Here is a 16,188-nt window from a genome sequence, read left to right as displayed (position 1 = left end):
AGAGCTGGACCCTCAATGTTCTGTGTGCTCAACTCTATTTTCGGTTTAAAGAGACAGGTTCAAGTATGGTAACGAGAGTGAAGGATATGATGTATGCATACACCTGAACATGCATACATACAACGCTCATGAATATACACACACAAAAACATATGCCGGTTTTTGCAATTGATTTACTGGTAAAACGTTTTGTTATATGGTAGGCACATTACAATTTGTTACATGTTAATATCCCCGAAAAACATGAAGTGTTCATCTTCACATGACTTTCAAAACATTTGATTAACTAAAGTTTGGCATGCCGACAAATTGTGCTTAGATGCAAAATACATTGAAAATCTAGAACAAGTAGGATTGTTAATGTAATGGCAAACCTGGTTTGTCTTTGCTAGAAAACATCCTGGCCCTGTCAGTGTCACAACAGATGGCCAAATGTAACACCATAACACCACTAATAATAGGAACACACAAGAGATTTCACTCTTGATGATATCAGGCACAGTTGTAGACAAATGCACATAAATAACATCATACTGAAAAACATGAATGAACAGGACTTTGAGGTTATTTATCTACAGGCAGAGAAACAAATCATCTCCAACCCCATGACCTGATAAACCATAAAAATAAACACATTTTACAGTTTTCCTAGAAGATTTAAGACATTATTTCACAAGGGCTAAAAGATGTAATGCTTTACAGGACAGAAAACACATTTGACATGTATACAAGCGGCACCGCAATTCAGGCCCTTAGGTCACATCCATCACACATGCTTATCCGATTTCTTTCTTTAAACTACATTGATTCCATCATCATGCATTACGTCCAATTGTTCAGTTGAGATCAAAGAAGATAAAACTTGAATGTGACGGGTCACTTGGAAAGTAAAATGCTAAATAAAGTCTTTGGATATGAACAAAAGAAACGAAACACAAATAATGGCACATTTTCGAAATACATCCACGTTCACAGTATTCCTGAGCATTGAATCCGCCTTGAAGATTAAAGGTCATTTTTCTACGTTCGCTCTTTAATAGGTAACTATTACGCTGCCTATATAAATATAGGATAATAGCTTCCAAAATTGATGATGATTCTACATTTAATACTATAAACAGATTTTAAAAACATACTTACTTTAAGAAAACAATGCGTGGGGAAATCTCATGAAATCTGTCAAGAAAATGCTCAGCGCATTTCACACCTTAAAGATTATTTATTTAAAATTATACTTAAACAACCACATAAAAAACATGTTTTTATGGGATTGTAGTATTTGAATGCAAAAAAGTAAGTTGGCAAAATGTAATGCACCATCTTAATGGTTCTACAATCGTATTATTTGTGTGCAAATCCCTCTAGGATGAAATGTAATCTGAACATGTGTCCATGTGACTGAAAAAAGCTTTTACGCTAGTTTTCAGCTATACAGTGAAAAAGAAGGCTGTCTGAAGATGTCTTCACAGGGGCTTACAAGTGAAAAGATTCAATGCCAATGCCCATTTCTTTTAAAGGAAAAGCAAAAGTACTATATGACAAGAATGCATAAACACTCTGTGAAAAGCAAAACATCAAAATGTCTCTCAAAAGGCCTGGTTTTGTTATCGCAGGTAACAGCCAACCAACAGGTAAACAGGTGACAGCTGACCGGTTGTGCATTTATCCCTTTCAGCCAGCAGGGGCCGACTGTAGACCCTCAACACAAATATCAATCTGAGGGTTTTACAAGATCGACCACTTAAAACGATCCATCCTTAAGTGGTGATAAGGCGTCCAGCTGCCTGGCCAACAAAGACAAACAGAGAGGGGGTGAGACACTGCAGTCACATGACTTCACAGGACACACCCAGGCAGCCCTGCTTCCTGTCCTCCCTGCTGTTGAGCTTTTTCATGCGATAATGCCGGATCTCACGAACGAGGGTGTAAAAAGCGTCTTCGACTCCCTGGAAGAGGAGAGGAAGAGAAATGCACAAACGTTGAACAACAAAAGAGAGGAACAAGAAAGGAGTCAAGATAACGTTAGGAGAGATATTCTTTAACATTTGTTTGTGATGACCTGAATGAGGAATTCTCAAATGTTGCTAAATGTAAGACGAATAAGAACTGACAGTCTTTTCTCACCTGTCTAGTCTTGGCTGAGGTTTCCACAAACTCTATGCCGTAACTTCTGGCAAGTTCCTGAGCCTGTTTGGTGTCCACCGTTCTAGCCAAATCACACTTGTTCCCCACTAGAACCATCGGAACATCATCAGAGTCTTTAACTCGCTTGATCTGCTCTCTAATAAACGAATGACAGCAATAGACGCCACATAAATACTAAATAGGCTAAATTAGCAGTTCGGAAAACTGAACTGAAACTGCTTTCATAGGCTTACTAACCTGTACAAGTGCACATCAGCAAAGGATTTGCTGTTGTTTATAGCAAAGACGCACAGGAAGCCCTCTCCCGTCCTCATGTACTGGTCTCTCATAGCGCTGTACTCCTCTTGACCGGCAGTGTCCAGGATGTCCAGCAGACACGTTTCGCCATCGATCACCACCTGCTTCCTGTAAGAGTCCTGCATACAGAGGTTTATGAGTACAGTTATTAAATTCGCAGCTTTAGGAAAGGTGAGGTCATGTCATATACCCTACCTCAATAGTGGGGTCATATTCATCCACAAAGTGATTCTGAATGAGCTGGATGGTTAAAGCGCTTTTCCCGACACCACCTGCTCCCACAACAACCAGCTTATACTCGGTCATCTTATAGACCTGAGAGACCACCTGTGACCAGGATGCAGAAAAGAGAGAGAGTGGACATACATCAATTGTTAGCGATTGAATAGCTTTATATCGATGTCGAATCGAATTTCTCCGTATTTTGTATAAATCATAACTACTGGTTCAATTTAATTTAATGCTATTTTATTTATATAGCACTTTTCCCAATGTGCATTGTTCCAAAGCAGCTTTACAGGAGAAAATAAGAAAAACACAGCGCATGGTGTTTATAGAACAAGTAAGATCCTTTTTCATAAATAATATCCAATAAACTGTGAATAACAATTACTAATAAATAACTAATAAGAATTGATATCTAACATAAAATGTTTGTCTGTGGGTTTTGCAAAAAGAGCGGAGGGTTTCGCTTTCAGACACGATATGGAACTTATAAAACATTACACATACTTTATGTACATGGCATTTGCTCAGATAAGCAGATGCATTTCTTAAATCGGCATGTTAATAGGTAGTACAATAGATGCACTGCTTCAAAACAGCACATCATCTCAACTCCATTGGTTCCTTAGCACCAGTTACATCTATTTATAGAATCGTTTCTAAATGTCAAAGCAGTTCTCAGGTAACACCATTTATTAAACAGACGAGCACGCACCCTCGGCCATAACCTAAACCTGAGAAACAGGTGAAAAACATTTCAAAGAATTCGTCTAAACGTCAAAAAATACATCTCGAAACAATGAACTATTTAGAGCAATAGTTCACCTAAAGTAAAACTTATGTCATCTTTGATTCGCACTCCTGGCTTTGGATCAAAACGAAGAAGATATTTGGAGAAAGATATGCATCCCATGAAAGTCAATTCTCTAAAATCTTGTATTGTGTGTTTCTACAGAAGTCAGTCAAGTTTGGAATGACATGACGGCCCACTAGGGGGCGTCAACAAGAAAGGATCTATACAAAAATCAAGATATTTGTCAACGTACAGCTAATTTCATGAAAAATATACATCTTCCTCATCATGTCAAGCTCTATAAAACTTCACAGGACACAAATTATAAGTGAGGGAATTAAATAAGGTTGAGATTTCTTGCTCTTATAACAAGTGCTGTTTATAGAGGTAGCGTGTTCAACAAGTCCCCCTGCTGGTGTGAGATGCAATGACCTGTTTAAGCGAACACAGTGATAGTTAAACACTAAATATGTCTTTAGAAGACATTAAAAGACAACAAAATGATCAATGTGAGGTTGAACTGTAGATCAACACACGCACGATCCGCTCAACGGCTCGTTTAAGCATCTAACAGGGTATAAATTAAAGTTAAAAAGCATAAAACACAGTCTTTAGTATCATAGGAACGTCAGATGTGTGAATAAATGAGACACAAACTACATCCATGAACACTTAAGTGTCACCCAAGCGTCTTGAGCATCTTAAAGGTGTGCGAGACAGCCTTTTTGTGGCATTAAGGAGGAAATCAGCCATTTTAAAAGACCCTCAGCGTATCCCAAAGGCCAATAATCACGGGAAAGTATTTAGACAGGCGTGGAGGGTGATAGAAGAAGCTGATGGGTTTGTAGGGCGTGTGTGTTGATAGAAGGAAACTCACCGCTTACACTGCACTTCTGCGATCTCTGCCTGATTTGATCAACAGGGCTCTGATAGTCACTGCTGCTTTAACGCCCAAAATAACGCCATGTGGAGCACTTCTCAGGCTTCTTTCTGTTGTCTGAAGGTGACGAAAAGTACCCGAACGAAATGAAAGACGAGGCTAACCGTTCAGACGGCAACAACTAAGTTTAATTAGCCTGTGTAAAGTTTTCAATAAGAGTTGACCAAGCAGCTTCCCTAGAACTTCACGTTTCGGAGGAAACTTCCGGCTTCGGAATTCCTCAGAGCGTGTCAGAATAAAAGTCCCTCTGTTGGCGTGCATCGTGTTTTGGAGTAGTGTCCTTGATCGTTTTAAAATGCAATTTCATTTTCGGATCAAATTAATTCCGTGAGATCTGTGAATTGAGTGTTTTTTAATGTTCCAGGCAAAAGTGTAGAGAAGCTATTTCTATTGTCAGGACGTGTATGGTACACTGCGGCAAAATCGAGACTTGAACAGTGGAAAGAAATTCAATCTATTTCTCGTTTTTGTGAGAAAAGAGTATTACTTATTCTCACGATCAGAGATTCATGGACGCTTTGTATCAATATGAAAGAACAATCATACAAAATACGTTTGGTAATAATAATGAGTCCCAAAATCATTTTGAGGACCTGAATACTGAACTTGAAGTAAAGCAATATTCAAATCAAGCAAAGAAAAAAAGGACAACTACAATTTCTATTAGAATTTAATTATTAGTTAAAATGTACTGCTTATTACAAATAAGTATTCATCTTAAAAACACGTATGTATTAAAAAGCAAGACTTTTAAATAAGCAATGTATAACTGGGAAGTGATCAAAACTACATCTGTACATTAAATTAATATACGTTTAACAAAAAAGGTTAAATATAGACAATTTGCAGAATTGATAAAAACCTACACAAGATGTTTTTATATACAAATCTGATTACAAACATTAAGCGGAAACATACAATGCAGACTGTAAATAATAAAACGGATAAAACTTAAACAAGCTGCCTTTGTATTCCTGCAAGATGTTTAAGCAGCCAACACATGCTTTTAAAAATGTCTTCCCACGAAAGGTGCTTTCTCCCACAAAAGTCAAACAATCAAAATATTTTAGATATTTTGGCATTAAACTGCATTCATACCAGCCCTCCTATTGAGTCCCTGCTGCAGAAGGGAGTAAAATTGTTGACAAATATGTGACAAATACCGAGCGTGGCCGTTACAGTTAGAAATGGATTCCAGGAATGTCATTTTCAAATACAGGTCCATTACTGATGCCTTTGAAAGAAACAGAGTAGCAGATCATGATGTGAGTAGTATCAAGGGAGGGGATGGCAAGTAAGACAGGAAAGAAACCATTCGATTCGGTAGGCCCAGTTGAGTCAACACCCCTTGTGCCCTTTTCCCAAGGGTATTTCTGAGTGCAATTCTGCATAACTGCTGAAGCGTCAGAGGTGTGGCTGAAAGAAGACGAGATTAGACTTTAAATGCCTCCTAGTATAACCAAACCAATCGAAAACATTGATTTCAATTGAATTGCACTGTATCTTCACATCGACAATTACATTTTAAAACATGTTGCGAAATAAAAGTAAGACAAACTTACATTCGTAAAACTCTAAGGAGACGGCAGATGGTGAGCCGGGTCTGGTGTACTGAAGGGGCTTTTTGCCGAGGTTGTCCGTGGCATAAATATTTCCTCCAAATTCGACCAAAAGCTCAATTAGTTCCAGATTTCTTACTTTGGCAGCGTGATGCAGTGCCGTCTCATGGAGCTTGGCAGCATTAACATTCGCACCTAAGGCAGAAAAACATTTAAGAAACACATTAATCAAAAAGACATGTCTAACACCATAAACAGAATGTGCACAAGTCTTTTGGTATCATATAGAGAGTTTCATCCGACACGGTCTATGTTTGCCTAGTGTCTAATAATATAACTATTTATATGTCATTTAATTAATGTTAATATTATTATTTTATTGTACAATGACTGTATTAAATAAACAATTTGTTGAATTTTGTATGTTCATTTTATTAAATAAACAAATTGTTTAATGGGTCCTGTATTTGGTCGGATTTAAACACACTGTATGGTACATTGACATGTAGCGGTTGAGCTTGATATGGGAGTCTAAATTCTAAATATGTGAGAGACAAGTTTAGCCAAGTAACGGTTCATCTCGGTTTCTTTTGCTTGTTATCAGAAATAATCTACTCTTAAGTGCAGCCCACGAATGCGCAGTAACATTTGTTTATGTTGTTATATTGATAATACATGCTACAAAAAAAGGCCTCTTTCAAAATCTAGAGATCAGATGGCCAAGAGAGCTTGGAATTGTGTTCCAGGACTCGCAATAATAATAAAACTCACCTGCATTGAGCAAAACCCTGACACAGTCGACATATTGCCTGGCACACGCCACATGCAGCGGAGTGCCGAAGTGACAGTCGTGGGCTTCCATTAAAGCACCACAATCTATCATGAGCTGGACACATTTAGAGTTGCCTAACAGACACAAAAACATATATCCTTATTACAATACCAACATTAGAACTGTCAACTTCATGTTATAATAAAAACATGTTTTTTAATGGGATAGTTCACCCAAAAATAAAGAAAATCTTTGTTCTGATGTACACAGAGAACGATATTTGGAAGAATGCTTCTATAACCAAACAGTTCTTGGACCCCACTGACTACCACAGTAAGATAAAATCCTTTAAACTTTTTTTCTGTTCTTTGTGTCTATTGTTGTCAATGGGGTCCACGAACTGTTTGGTTACAAGCATTCGTCCAAATATATTTTTCTACATTCAACCAAACAAAGACATTTATACATATTTGGACAAACTATGTTTGTAGTATGTGTTTCCTCACTTACATTCCTACATTCCCCCATAGACTTGGAGGGAATTGGCATCATAAAGTGTGAAAATATATTCAATGATTTATTCATCACAATAATGTAAGGCATATTATTTGGGACTTTTATTGTTATATTTAGCAAATAATGAGGCTTAAATTTTCAATTGATTAACAGTCATAAGAAACATACACAATTGACATATTCACATTAAAAAGGTTAAATCAAGCGTTGGGTTGCCTTACCGCCCATACAGGCCTCATGGAGAGGTGAGAATGTAAATAGTGGAGGGTTAACAGTGGCTCCATGATCTAACAGCAACTTCACACACTCCAGACTACCAGCAGCGCAAGCGTCACATAACGGAGTGCTGCCGTCTATGTTACGAGCGTCAACCTGTTACACAACAACACCAGATTTGTTTCTATTTCATAGATTTTTACTACAATAGTTATAATAATTCCTATTTAATATGTCCCCTTAAAAAATGATGTGACACCAAAGTGTACACTACTTAGTTTTGCATATACTTAGGATTGCTGTGCTTACATTAGCTCCAGCATCCAGGAGCAGTTTGACACATTGTGTATGTCCCTGTATACAGGCCTCATGAAGAGGAGTGATGGAGTCCACAGCCACGATGTTGACAGATGCTCCGTTCTCGATGAGCTTCTGCAGCTGTACAGCTCTGCCCTGAGCTGCAGCTTCATGCACTGCCGAGCGATCCGACCAGAAACCCAAACCATGTGCTGCATAGACACGGCAGAAGAAAACGTCACACCTTTCCAAAAGAACTTACATGTAACCAGTTTATAAAAGGTTTATATACCCTATAATGCTTTTAGACATCTGAAGCAATATTATCTTCAATATTATCTAAACAAATTCTTTCATCATTTATTCACCCTTCATGTTGTTCTAAACCAGACTCTGTTTTCTGTGGAACATAAGAGAAGATATTTAGAGAAATGTTTCGGTGTACATAAAATGGAAATTAATGTTGTGTGGTTGCCAGCGTTCTTTCAAATATCTTCTTTTATATAAGAAATGACATGATGGTGAACAAATAATCAAATACATTTCATATATGGTGACCTATTGCATTAATTTTAAATTGAGCATTTTTATCCCTCAACCACATCTTTTTTGTGTGTGTGAAACTGACCAAAACGTTTCAAATAAGGGTTATTCCTGCGCGTTATTATTGAAAGTGTAACATTGTAAGAATTTACAAACGTTCTGTTTTTGGACATGGTACCCTTCTATTAGATTAGATTAGATTCAACTTTATTGTCATTACACATATACAAGTACAGTGTAACGAAATGTAGTTTAGGTCTAACCAGAAGTGCAATAAGCAAGTGCAGGATATACAGTTAGAATAACTACAGAATACAATACTAGGAAAATATTAAACAGTGGGCATGGACTATGAAAATATTTTACAGCAGGTATGTTCTGTGAAAATATGACAGTAGGTATGTACTATGAACAATATATACAGATGGCTATATACTATGAACATTGATGTACAGGTGGCTATGATCAGATAATAATTAAGACTAAACAATAGTGCAAGAGACTTAAGTGTGCATAATAAGCATGGGAATAATTTACTACATCAATCAAAGGATTGTGATTTTACTCTTTTAAATCATCCCTGTGCCCTAATAAAGCCACAATACCGTACTGCACGAGGTTTATCATATTGCAAAACCAAGTACACTTTGCTGACTTATGTGTTGACTCAGGCCACACTGATCCAGGCTTTAGATAGCTAGTAATTGTCATTGGTGACTGATTCAAGGCCAAACAGCATGTGATCTACGGTTCAGGTTGAGGATATTTGTCATCGAGTCTCGCTTTAAATAAGGTTAGCTCTATTCAAACCCACGTCATACTGATCTGCGTCAGATTTGCTTTTATGTCAACGTATCAAGTCTGATATAAGACAGACGCCTTGCATGTGTCATGACTCGCGTTAACTATCACCGTCTTACCAATATCTCCAAAAAGCGACGGTCTCGTCCGCGTTATTTCAAACTCCATTTCTTCCCATTTATATGCGAATAATAGAGGGAATCTGGGTCAAGGACCGTAAAAACACGAAGGTGCTGTTCTCCATTGTTTACAAACAACCGACCTATTTCCGGTTCAAGGAACCTCGGAGACAATGAAGTGACGGCTCAGAGAGACGAATCCCCATTGGGCGACATTAAATGTCAAGATGTTGGGAGTAATTTTGCTATCAAAATAATAACATTTTAAAGTAGAGTATACTAAGAATTGCGAAAACATTTATGTATATGTTAAGCAGATTTAGCGATCTTTTTTAACAGTTATTGATTTAACATGGACAGCGATGATTGGTTCAGCCTTTGCAGCGATGAGAAAAGACACACATTACCTGCGCACGCGCGCAACTCCCGTAAACCGACTCCGTGGAAGTTAATATTGACAATTTAGTTTAAGTAAAAATTTAGATCAAAATATCGAGTTAAGCTAATAAACGTTTTTAACAGATAGTTTCTTGCCATTCCAGTCCTTTTCGCATTTCTATTTTATCTCTTCAGGTTTAATCTTACCGTCGTCCAGTGTGACGTGCGCCCCCTGTGGACTGGAGTAAACACGACCTTATTAACCAAACACAAGTCAGTGGTTCATCTAGTTTATTTCATATGCAAAGCAATGGTGCAGCTGACAAAGACGCACAAAAAACAAGTAGCAAGACAATTAAAACATTACGGCATTTCGTACCATTTACAACAACAGCAACAGCAAAGAGATTCGTTTCGTAGATATCAGTATGTAAATGGTGTTCAGCCAGAACACCTGTACTGTTTTGCGCAAGCCTTTAAGAATTTCCCAGTCCTTCATGTGGCTTTATTTGTGATGTTAAAGCCAAAATGTCTTCAAAACACTTCAAAGGTCTATAGGGGCCCTCGACTGAATTCTAGCACACGTACCAAATGCTTTCAGATTATAGTGCGGTTCAAAAGTCTAAGACATTTGTAAAGTAAATCAAGTTTAGATGTTGCAAATATTAAATAAAAGAAAAGTGTTATTACATAAAATGAATTATTTTTAAATCGTACGTAATCATATTTCTAACATTTATCATGTTAACTTCATTGTACCAAAGGTGACATTTTCTTGCCTCCATTGAAGGTAGCCAAAGGGGGACCTTTATATTCATTTTTCTTCACGTTATTAAATCATCTTTTTACCCTATAACTCTTAATGTCGTTGTTGTTTTAGTAAAGAAGACGTACATAAAAATAAACGCATAGCACGAATCTCTGAATTATGGACCCTACTGTATGTCTTATTAAAAAACATTTTACTAAAGAAATATGACACATAAAAGTCTTCCTATAAGCTAATCCTCCCTTATTTTACATTCCTACATATGTAAAACACACATTCTTGATGGGTCGACAGCATTTCACTAACCACACACCGTTTGTGCAACTCTGCTAATTTTTTCCCAAGCTTCCTTTACAAGAACTTTGGACCACATGTGAACCATTCTATAAGAAAAGCAAAGGTCAAAAGACAAAAATCATAATAGTATCCATATGCTGACCAGCAGTATTCATTGTTAAAGCAGTTAAACATCAGTGGTGCGGAGTTTGTTAAGGTTTTCTGAAATGTCTGTGTCCCTGGGACCAAACTGAGGCTGTGAGTGGTGCCGTTGCCGAGTTTGGGACTGACTGACTTTACTTGTGTGTGTCAGTGAGGGAAGGGAGCAGTACGGACCCTCTTCCTTCAAACGCTGCTCCTGATTGGGCACAGGCATCCAGGGCTGCCATGAATCAACCACAGAGGTTGACTTGACAAGCTGAGGTTTGCCCTGTGTAGAAACGACCTTGCTGGAGCCTCGATACTGTCAATACAGAGAATAAATGGTGGAAACAATGAATGGACACGGTTTAGTTTCTATGACGTCAAACAGGTTTCCTGCTTTGACTGATAAAACAGTAAGCCCCACCCAAAACCAATACCATTGGCTAAACCAATGTTGCCATGTTGGTGTGGTAGGGATGTGTTTAATGATTTAAGCAGTGTCTGAGAAATCTAGGAATGGTTTACTTAATAGGCTAGTTGTGGCCGTGCATTAAATTGATAGTTCACAAAAAAATTGAAATTCTGTTACCGTTTATTCCGCCTCTTGGCATTTCAAACCCGTATTACTTTCTTTCTTCTACAGAACACACAAGAAGATATTTTGAAAAATGCTTTATTTATAATTTACTTGCATTGGATTTGTATACAATAGAAGGGAACGTGTACTGCCATTGTTTGGTAAAAACATTCTTCAAAATATCTTTTTGTGCGTGTTCTGCATTCGAAAGTCACAGAGGTTGAAATGACAAGAGGGTAAAGAGTAAATGAGATCCCAATTTTCATGTTTGGGTGAACTATTTGTTTAAATACATATTTCTGAATTGTGTAAACATTCACATTTTTTCACAGTTGATTGGGATCCATTTCATCATCTGATTGATTAACTTTTTACCTTAGACACTCCTCGGAAGTCTTGAATTTTTGAAGCAATATCCTTAATCCAGCCCTTCATGTCCTCAGGGGTGTCTGTCTGCATATATAAACACACATTTGTTTTAGTTTCTTTGCGGGGACTTGCCCAAATCACACCCCTACACCTAACCCTCACAGACACCTTTTTGGATTTTCATGGATAAGCATACATTTCATTAGTTTACATTAAAACTATACTAATAAACTACACTTAAAAATCATAACCTCCATTTGCATTAAATGATTAGTTCTACAAAAATGGCCCCCATTGACTTCATAGTATGAATAAAAATGACTATGTAAGGTGAATGGTGGCAAATTTGAAGTGAACGAATCCTTTAATAGAGTGCCTCAGCGGAACTGCAAACACATTTAAGCCTGTCATGCTTTAAAATCGGATTTATTATGAGCTGTTTACGTTTTGCATGAGTGGCAGAGCATTTATGCAAGAATGATTCAAAACACATTCAACACAGCTGCACATTTGACTGTTTGTCAATGAGACAAACCACATGCCAATGATTCATTTTTTATTCTTATTAGTCAGTGTTACCTGAATGTAGAAAGTTCTGGTACCCGTGATGATTTCAAACAGATTGTCACGGCACAGCAGATCCCTAAAAAGCAAACATCACTTCGTAAAATGTAATATGTTCAATTGGCAGTTGCTTTGAAAGGACCGTGGATTCATATTGACCAAGACTGTTGTGAAACAAACGACCAAAGAGAAAGAAACATTAGCTCACCCTGATTTTACAAGGCACTCGTTTACTTTCAGTACATCCTTCAATCTAATACTGCGCAACGGTTCCTTATCCTAAACAGAAACAGAGGTTTGTTTATTTTTTATGATGAATGTAAATCACTGGTATGCTTTTCAAAGTTTTAATGTGCCTTACCATTTCAGATTTATAGTAGCTCACAGTTTGGTCGTCTAGAACAAAAAATCTTCTCTTCCAGCTCTTTCTCTAAAATATGGATGGAGTTGTGAAAAAAAGTTGAGGTTGTCAATAAAAAATGTAAGCAGTGTTTTAACTGGTTTTGCCCAAGGATGTCCAAATACAGTATTTGTGACAAATGTGCATTAAACATTTGATTTAGAAATTGATAATCACAAGCCAATCGCTGCTGTCCTTTTGAAACATTATATCTCCATATTTTTTGCTTTGAATTTTTTGCCATAAATTAATATTATTAGTTTGTCACTGGGTTTCGCAAATATCTCAAATATCTAACCAATATACATTTCTAAAAGGTGTTTGTCAACTTTGATGACACACTATTTAATCGTTTATCAGAAAAACAGCGAACTTGGACATCCAAGGTATTGAAATGTATTTTACTATGACTGATTATTAATTTCAATTATTATCCAATTATTAGTGACCAAAACAGATCGGCTACTGGTCTGGACCGCTGCTTTATTCCTAAAATCTCTGAGTCTGGTCTTACCACATTGCCTTGCTTGACACAGTAACCAGACCTCAATACATTGGGCCGCACGCTCTGGCATCTCCTTAAAGTGACATGTGACCCAAGGTCACTCGTGAAGACATCGTCAGTCTCGCTCTGAGGACGCCAAATTCACAATTCATTCCCTTCAAGTTTGAAACATTAACGAACATGAAAAAAGAACAGATAAGAATCGCTCACCTGCTGGACAGGTGTGTGCACAACCACACCACCAACAATTTTTGTTTTGTAAGCCTGTCGAGACGTTGACTGGCTTGGGTTCGAAACAGGTGTGACATCAGAGCTTTGGGTCACTGAGGGTACTTTTGGAACCTTAAAGAGATATTGATACACTCGGGTTCATTTATTTTTAAATAAACGACAATATATGGACTCGGCAATCAAAAAATATATATTTTGCATAAAGTCTTTAATTTTCTACATGCTTGTCGAATGAATGAAGCTGAGGATCAGCTGGTTAGCATGGGTCAGTTACATGTAGGTGGTGTTTTTTAAAAAGCCATTCAAAGGTCTAAACATTCCTTCAAAATATAGTGTAGCGTAATGATTTTTTGCGAGATTTAACTTTTTGAATCTAAATGTTGGGTTGAACTTTTATGGTTTTATTTTTATGTAAGTATAAAATACCGTAATTTTGGTAGCGTTATTCAAAGCGATGACCCATTCTTTCAAGTCCGCTGCGTCATTTGCCTGCATGAAGTATCGTCTGGACAACGCATTTATAACTGCAGAAAACAATTTGTTATTAAAGCTGTGACAAGCCAAGGAACCTTTTGTGCCCATTTTCTGTACTTACCAAAGCAGAACACTGCCTTGGGTTTCTGCTTCAGTGATGCTTCATTAACCTACAAACAAACAAGGAGAAGTCATTGAAGAGTACATAAACAAAAAATTTGTAAGCATCGAGTGACATATCGACTATGTGATGAACTGTGATATTGAATTACCTTTGAAATGTAACTGAGACGCAAACTTCCAACATATTCTGTTCCCACAGGTAAGTTCTGTTGAGTTTTTTCAGGAAACAGGCAGAGTTATTCAAATTAAGCAGGATAAAAAATAGGATGCAAATGAGTGGTGCCGGCCAATAACATTAATGAAACAAAGATCCTGCAAGTCAAACGAAACGATATGAAATCTACCAATACCTGCGGATTGTCCATATACCACACCAGAAAATTCTTATGCGTATCCAATATAAAATAACGCCGGTAAAACCTATCACTGTTCTCGTGTTCCTCTATATCCAGGAATCCACAGGTTCGATTTTGTCTATCTAGGTAAGGCATGTCCCAGACCTGAAAAAGTGAATGAACAAATGCACACCTGTAATACAATTACTTTGTTTCAAAAACATATTTTAAACAGACCTCCCAATTGTCTTAAACGATGGAAATCTTAAGCGCACAATATTCAGTGTTTTATATATGTGACCCTGGATCACAAAACCAGTCTTAAGTAGCACGGGAACATTTTGAGTAGAAGCCAAAAATCCATTGTGTGGGTCAAAATGATAGATTTTTCTTTTATGCCAAAAATCATTAGGATATTAAGAAAAGATCATGTTCCATAAAGATATTTGGTAAATTTTCAACCCAAAATATATAAAAACTTAATTTTTGTGAGTGGATGGCCTGCTAGTGCCTCAGATTAACAACTTCAATATTTAGATGTTTTGCACCCTTTACTTCCAGAGTTTTACACTCTTGTATCTCCACAAGATATCGTCCCATCTTAACAACCCTTATATCAATAAAAAGCTTATTCAGCTTTCAGTTGACGTAAAAATCTCAATTTCGCAAAATTGACTGGTTTTGTTGTCCTGGGTCACATATAACATCACGACCCTGCTTCCCTGGTGGGAATATAAATCAGTTACACAAAGTTTGACGCAAACAAGTCATATGGCTATTTCTCTCTACACTCTCGGGATGAACAAAACGACAGAAATAACAATAGTTTCATGACAGGTGGATTTAGGTGACATGAAGGTTTTAATAAACCCAATAAAACGGATCATAAATGCAACGAGATCAGGCTTTTGGAGAGGAAGTCGCTATTGCGCACGACTGCCACACCTAATACCAACTTGATTCACTTCCAAAATCCCAAAGGCTCGTGACTCACCCTCGTTCTCCAGCGTGGGAAATGTTGAACACGATACACGCGCAATGCATGCGCTCATTTATCCGCGAAAAGAGAGGAACGCGCCGCGCAGAGAGTCGAGCCGTGCGCGCTGGTGCATGATAGAAACGAGCGCAGACTCTTTCCGGGAGTTAAAACCAAACTCAACGCATCCGGTAGTGTGTATCTATATTTTTTTTCATATGCGGAAAGCGGAACCCAGCCGATGTCGTGTCAGATGCTACGCAATGGATGGGAGTTAGACGCAAAGCCTTTTTTTCATTTATGCACAAATGTTTATGCACAAGTTACGTCTTGCTTTATTATAGTAATCTCTATTTGAAGCCTTTCACGTTATTTGAATGATGAATTGATGCTTTTATGTTTATTTGTGTTATATAATGTTGTCAAGCTCTACAGTATGTTCATGTGGTGATTTTTGTATTGGTGCTACTGGAAAAGGCTTCTGGATGCGTTTTGGTCGAGACATGGAAACAAAACGTTGACGTCAATGGGAGATCATTTTCCGACAATCCATCATGCCAGGATTCTCCTCACGAAGGCTGTCGAGAGATGCTGTGATCTAGGGTGCATACAAAAACATGGAAAGTGCAAAAGTATAACAAGTTTTTCAAATGAATACCCTGACCAGGTTTAGTGTTTTTCCCATTTTGCACCATGCATCTTATATTTTGATCAAACCTTAGAGAGCATTGAAAGCAAATATGCAGATTTTTGGTCACAAGCAAAATGTAAATTGATTGAAAATCTTTTATTAAATATGAGGATACATTTTTAGGAAGAATGTTTAGAAGGCCACACGAGTTTT

At 37.4% G+C, this 16,188-nt stretch overlaps 3 protein-coding genes across 7 annotated transcripts; all 3 read right to left on the bottom strand.

The window, feature by feature from the left end:
* Positions 1 to 6: 6 nt before the first annotated feature.
* Positions 7 to 4,664, bottom strand: nras (NRAS proto-oncogene, GTPase). The gene is made up of 5 exons (XM_079467365.1): positions 4,338 to 4,664; positions 2,638 to 2,769; positions 2,383 to 2,561; positions 2,125 to 2,281; positions 7 to 1,946 (listed from the first exon to the last, which is right to left on the bottom strand). Exons 2-5 carry the CDS (start codon positions 2,746 to 2,748, stop codon positions 1,827 to 1,829), a joined length of 567 nt encoding a protein of 188 aa, XP_079323491.1. The 5' UTR covers positions 2,749 to 2,769; positions 4,338 to 4,664; the 3' UTR covers positions 7 to 1,826.
* Positions 4,665 to 5,024: 360 nt separating this feature from the next.
* Positions 5,025 to 9,584, bottom strand: asb13b (ankyrin repeat and SOCS box containing 13b). Of its 4 annotated transcripts, none has more exons than XM_079467358.1 (7): positions 9,224 to 9,398; positions 8,129 to 8,160; positions 7,773 to 7,972; positions 7,469 to 7,619; positions 6,731 to 6,865; positions 5,963 to 6,154; positions 5,054 to 5,816 (listed from the first exon to the last, which is right to left on the bottom strand). In XM_079467358.1, exons 2-7 carry the CDS (start codon positions 8,133 to 8,135, stop codon positions 5,659 to 5,661), a joined length of 843 nt encoding a protein of 280 aa, XP_079323484.1. In that variant the 5' UTR covers positions 8,136 to 8,160; positions 9,224 to 9,398; the 3' UTR covers positions 5,054 to 5,658. The 4 variants fall into 4 exon arrangements, with proteins under 4 accessions (XP_079323483.1, XP_079323484.1, XP_079323486.1 ...); XM_079467360.1 differs by having other exon boundaries at positions 8,129 to 8,561; positions 8,625 to 9,379; XM_079467357.1 differs by lacking the exon at positions 8,129 to 8,160 and having other exon boundaries at positions 5,025 to 5,816; positions 9,224 to 9,584.
* Positions 9,585 to 9,877: 293 nt separating this feature from the next.
* On the bottom strand, positions 9,878 to 15,525 carry plekha2 (pleckstrin homology domain containing A2). 2 transcript variants are annotated; one of them, XM_079467351.1, is made up of 13 exons: positions 15,363 to 15,525; positions 14,384 to 14,533; positions 14,183 to 14,239; positions 14,032 to 14,080; positions 13,863 to 13,960; positions 13,416 to 13,547; positions 13,215 to 13,331; positions 12,662 to 12,730; positions 12,509 to 12,579; positions 12,316 to 12,379; positions 11,743 to 11,820; positions 10,983 to 11,109; positions 9,878 to 10,753 (listed from the first exon to the last, which is right to left on the bottom strand). In XM_079467351.1, the coding sequence occupies exons 2-13, from the start codon at positions 14,522 to 14,524 to the stop codon at positions 10,722 to 10,724; spliced, it is 1,035 nt and encodes a 344-aa protein (XP_079323477.1). In that variant the 5' UTR covers positions 14,525 to 14,533; positions 15,363 to 15,525; the 3' UTR covers positions 9,878 to 10,721. The 2 variants fall into 2 exon arrangements, with proteins under 2 accessions (XP_079323477.1, XP_079323476.1); XM_079467350.1 differs by having other exon boundaries at positions 10,701 to 11,109; positions 15,363 to 15,501.
* Positions 15,526 to 16,188: the final 663 nt, after the last annotated feature.

Source organism: Barbatula barbatula, assembly GCF_947034865.1.
Source record: "Barbatula barbatula genome assembly, chromosome: 11".
Taxonomy (NCBI): Eukaryota; Metazoa; Chordata; class Actinopteri; order Cypriniformes; family Nemacheilidae; genus Barbatula; species Barbatula barbatula.
The sequence above is the reverse complement of the archived record's forward strand: the minus strand, read 5'-3'. Positions and strand labels throughout refer to the sequence as shown.

What these genes read in the sequence shown, in the direction of transcription:
- nras (XM_079467365.1), bottom strand. Translation starts at nt 2,748, where the DNA reads ATGACCGAGTATAAGCTGGTTGTTGTGGGAGCAGGTGGTGTCGGGAAA. An exon ending in AATATGACCCCACTATTGAG is followed by an intron (nt 2,562 to 2,637) that starts GTAGGGTATATG and finishes CTCTGTATGCAG; the next exon opens with GACTCTTACAGGAAGCAGGT. An exon ending in CCTCAGCCAAGACTAGACAG is followed by an intron (nt 1,947 to 2,124) that starts GTGAGAAAAGAC and finishes CTCCTCTTCCAG; the next exon opens with GGAGTCGAAGACGCTTTTTA.
- asb13b (XM_079467357.1), bottom strand. Translation starts at nt 9,272, where the DNA reads ATGGAGTTTGAAATAACGCGGACGAGACCGTCGCTTTTTGGAGATATT. An exon ending in TCCTGGATGCTGGAGCTAAT is followed by an intron (nt 7,620 to 7,772) that starts GTAAGCACAGCA and finishes GTTGTGTAACAG; the next exon opens with GTTGACGCTCGTAACATAGA. An exon ending in CAGGGTTTTGCTCAATGCAG is followed by an intron (nt 6,155 to 6,730) that starts GTGAGTTTTATT and finishes TTTCTGCCTTAG; the next exon opens with GTGCGAATGTTAATGCTGCC.
- plekha2 (XM_079467350.1), bottom strand. Translation starts at nt 14,524, where the DNA reads ATGCCTTACCTAGATAGACAAAATCGAACCTGTGGATTCCTGGATATA. An exon ending in GGTATATGGACAATCCGCAG is followed by an intron (nt 14,240 to 14,383) that starts GTATTGGTAGAT and finishes AAAACTCAACAG; the next exon opens with AACTTACCTGTGGGAACAGA. An exon ending in ACTTCCGAGGAGTGTCTAAG is followed by an intron (nt 11,110 to 11,742) that starts GTAAAAAGTTAA and finishes CTGTATTGACAG; the next exon opens with TATCGAGGCTCCAGCAAGGT.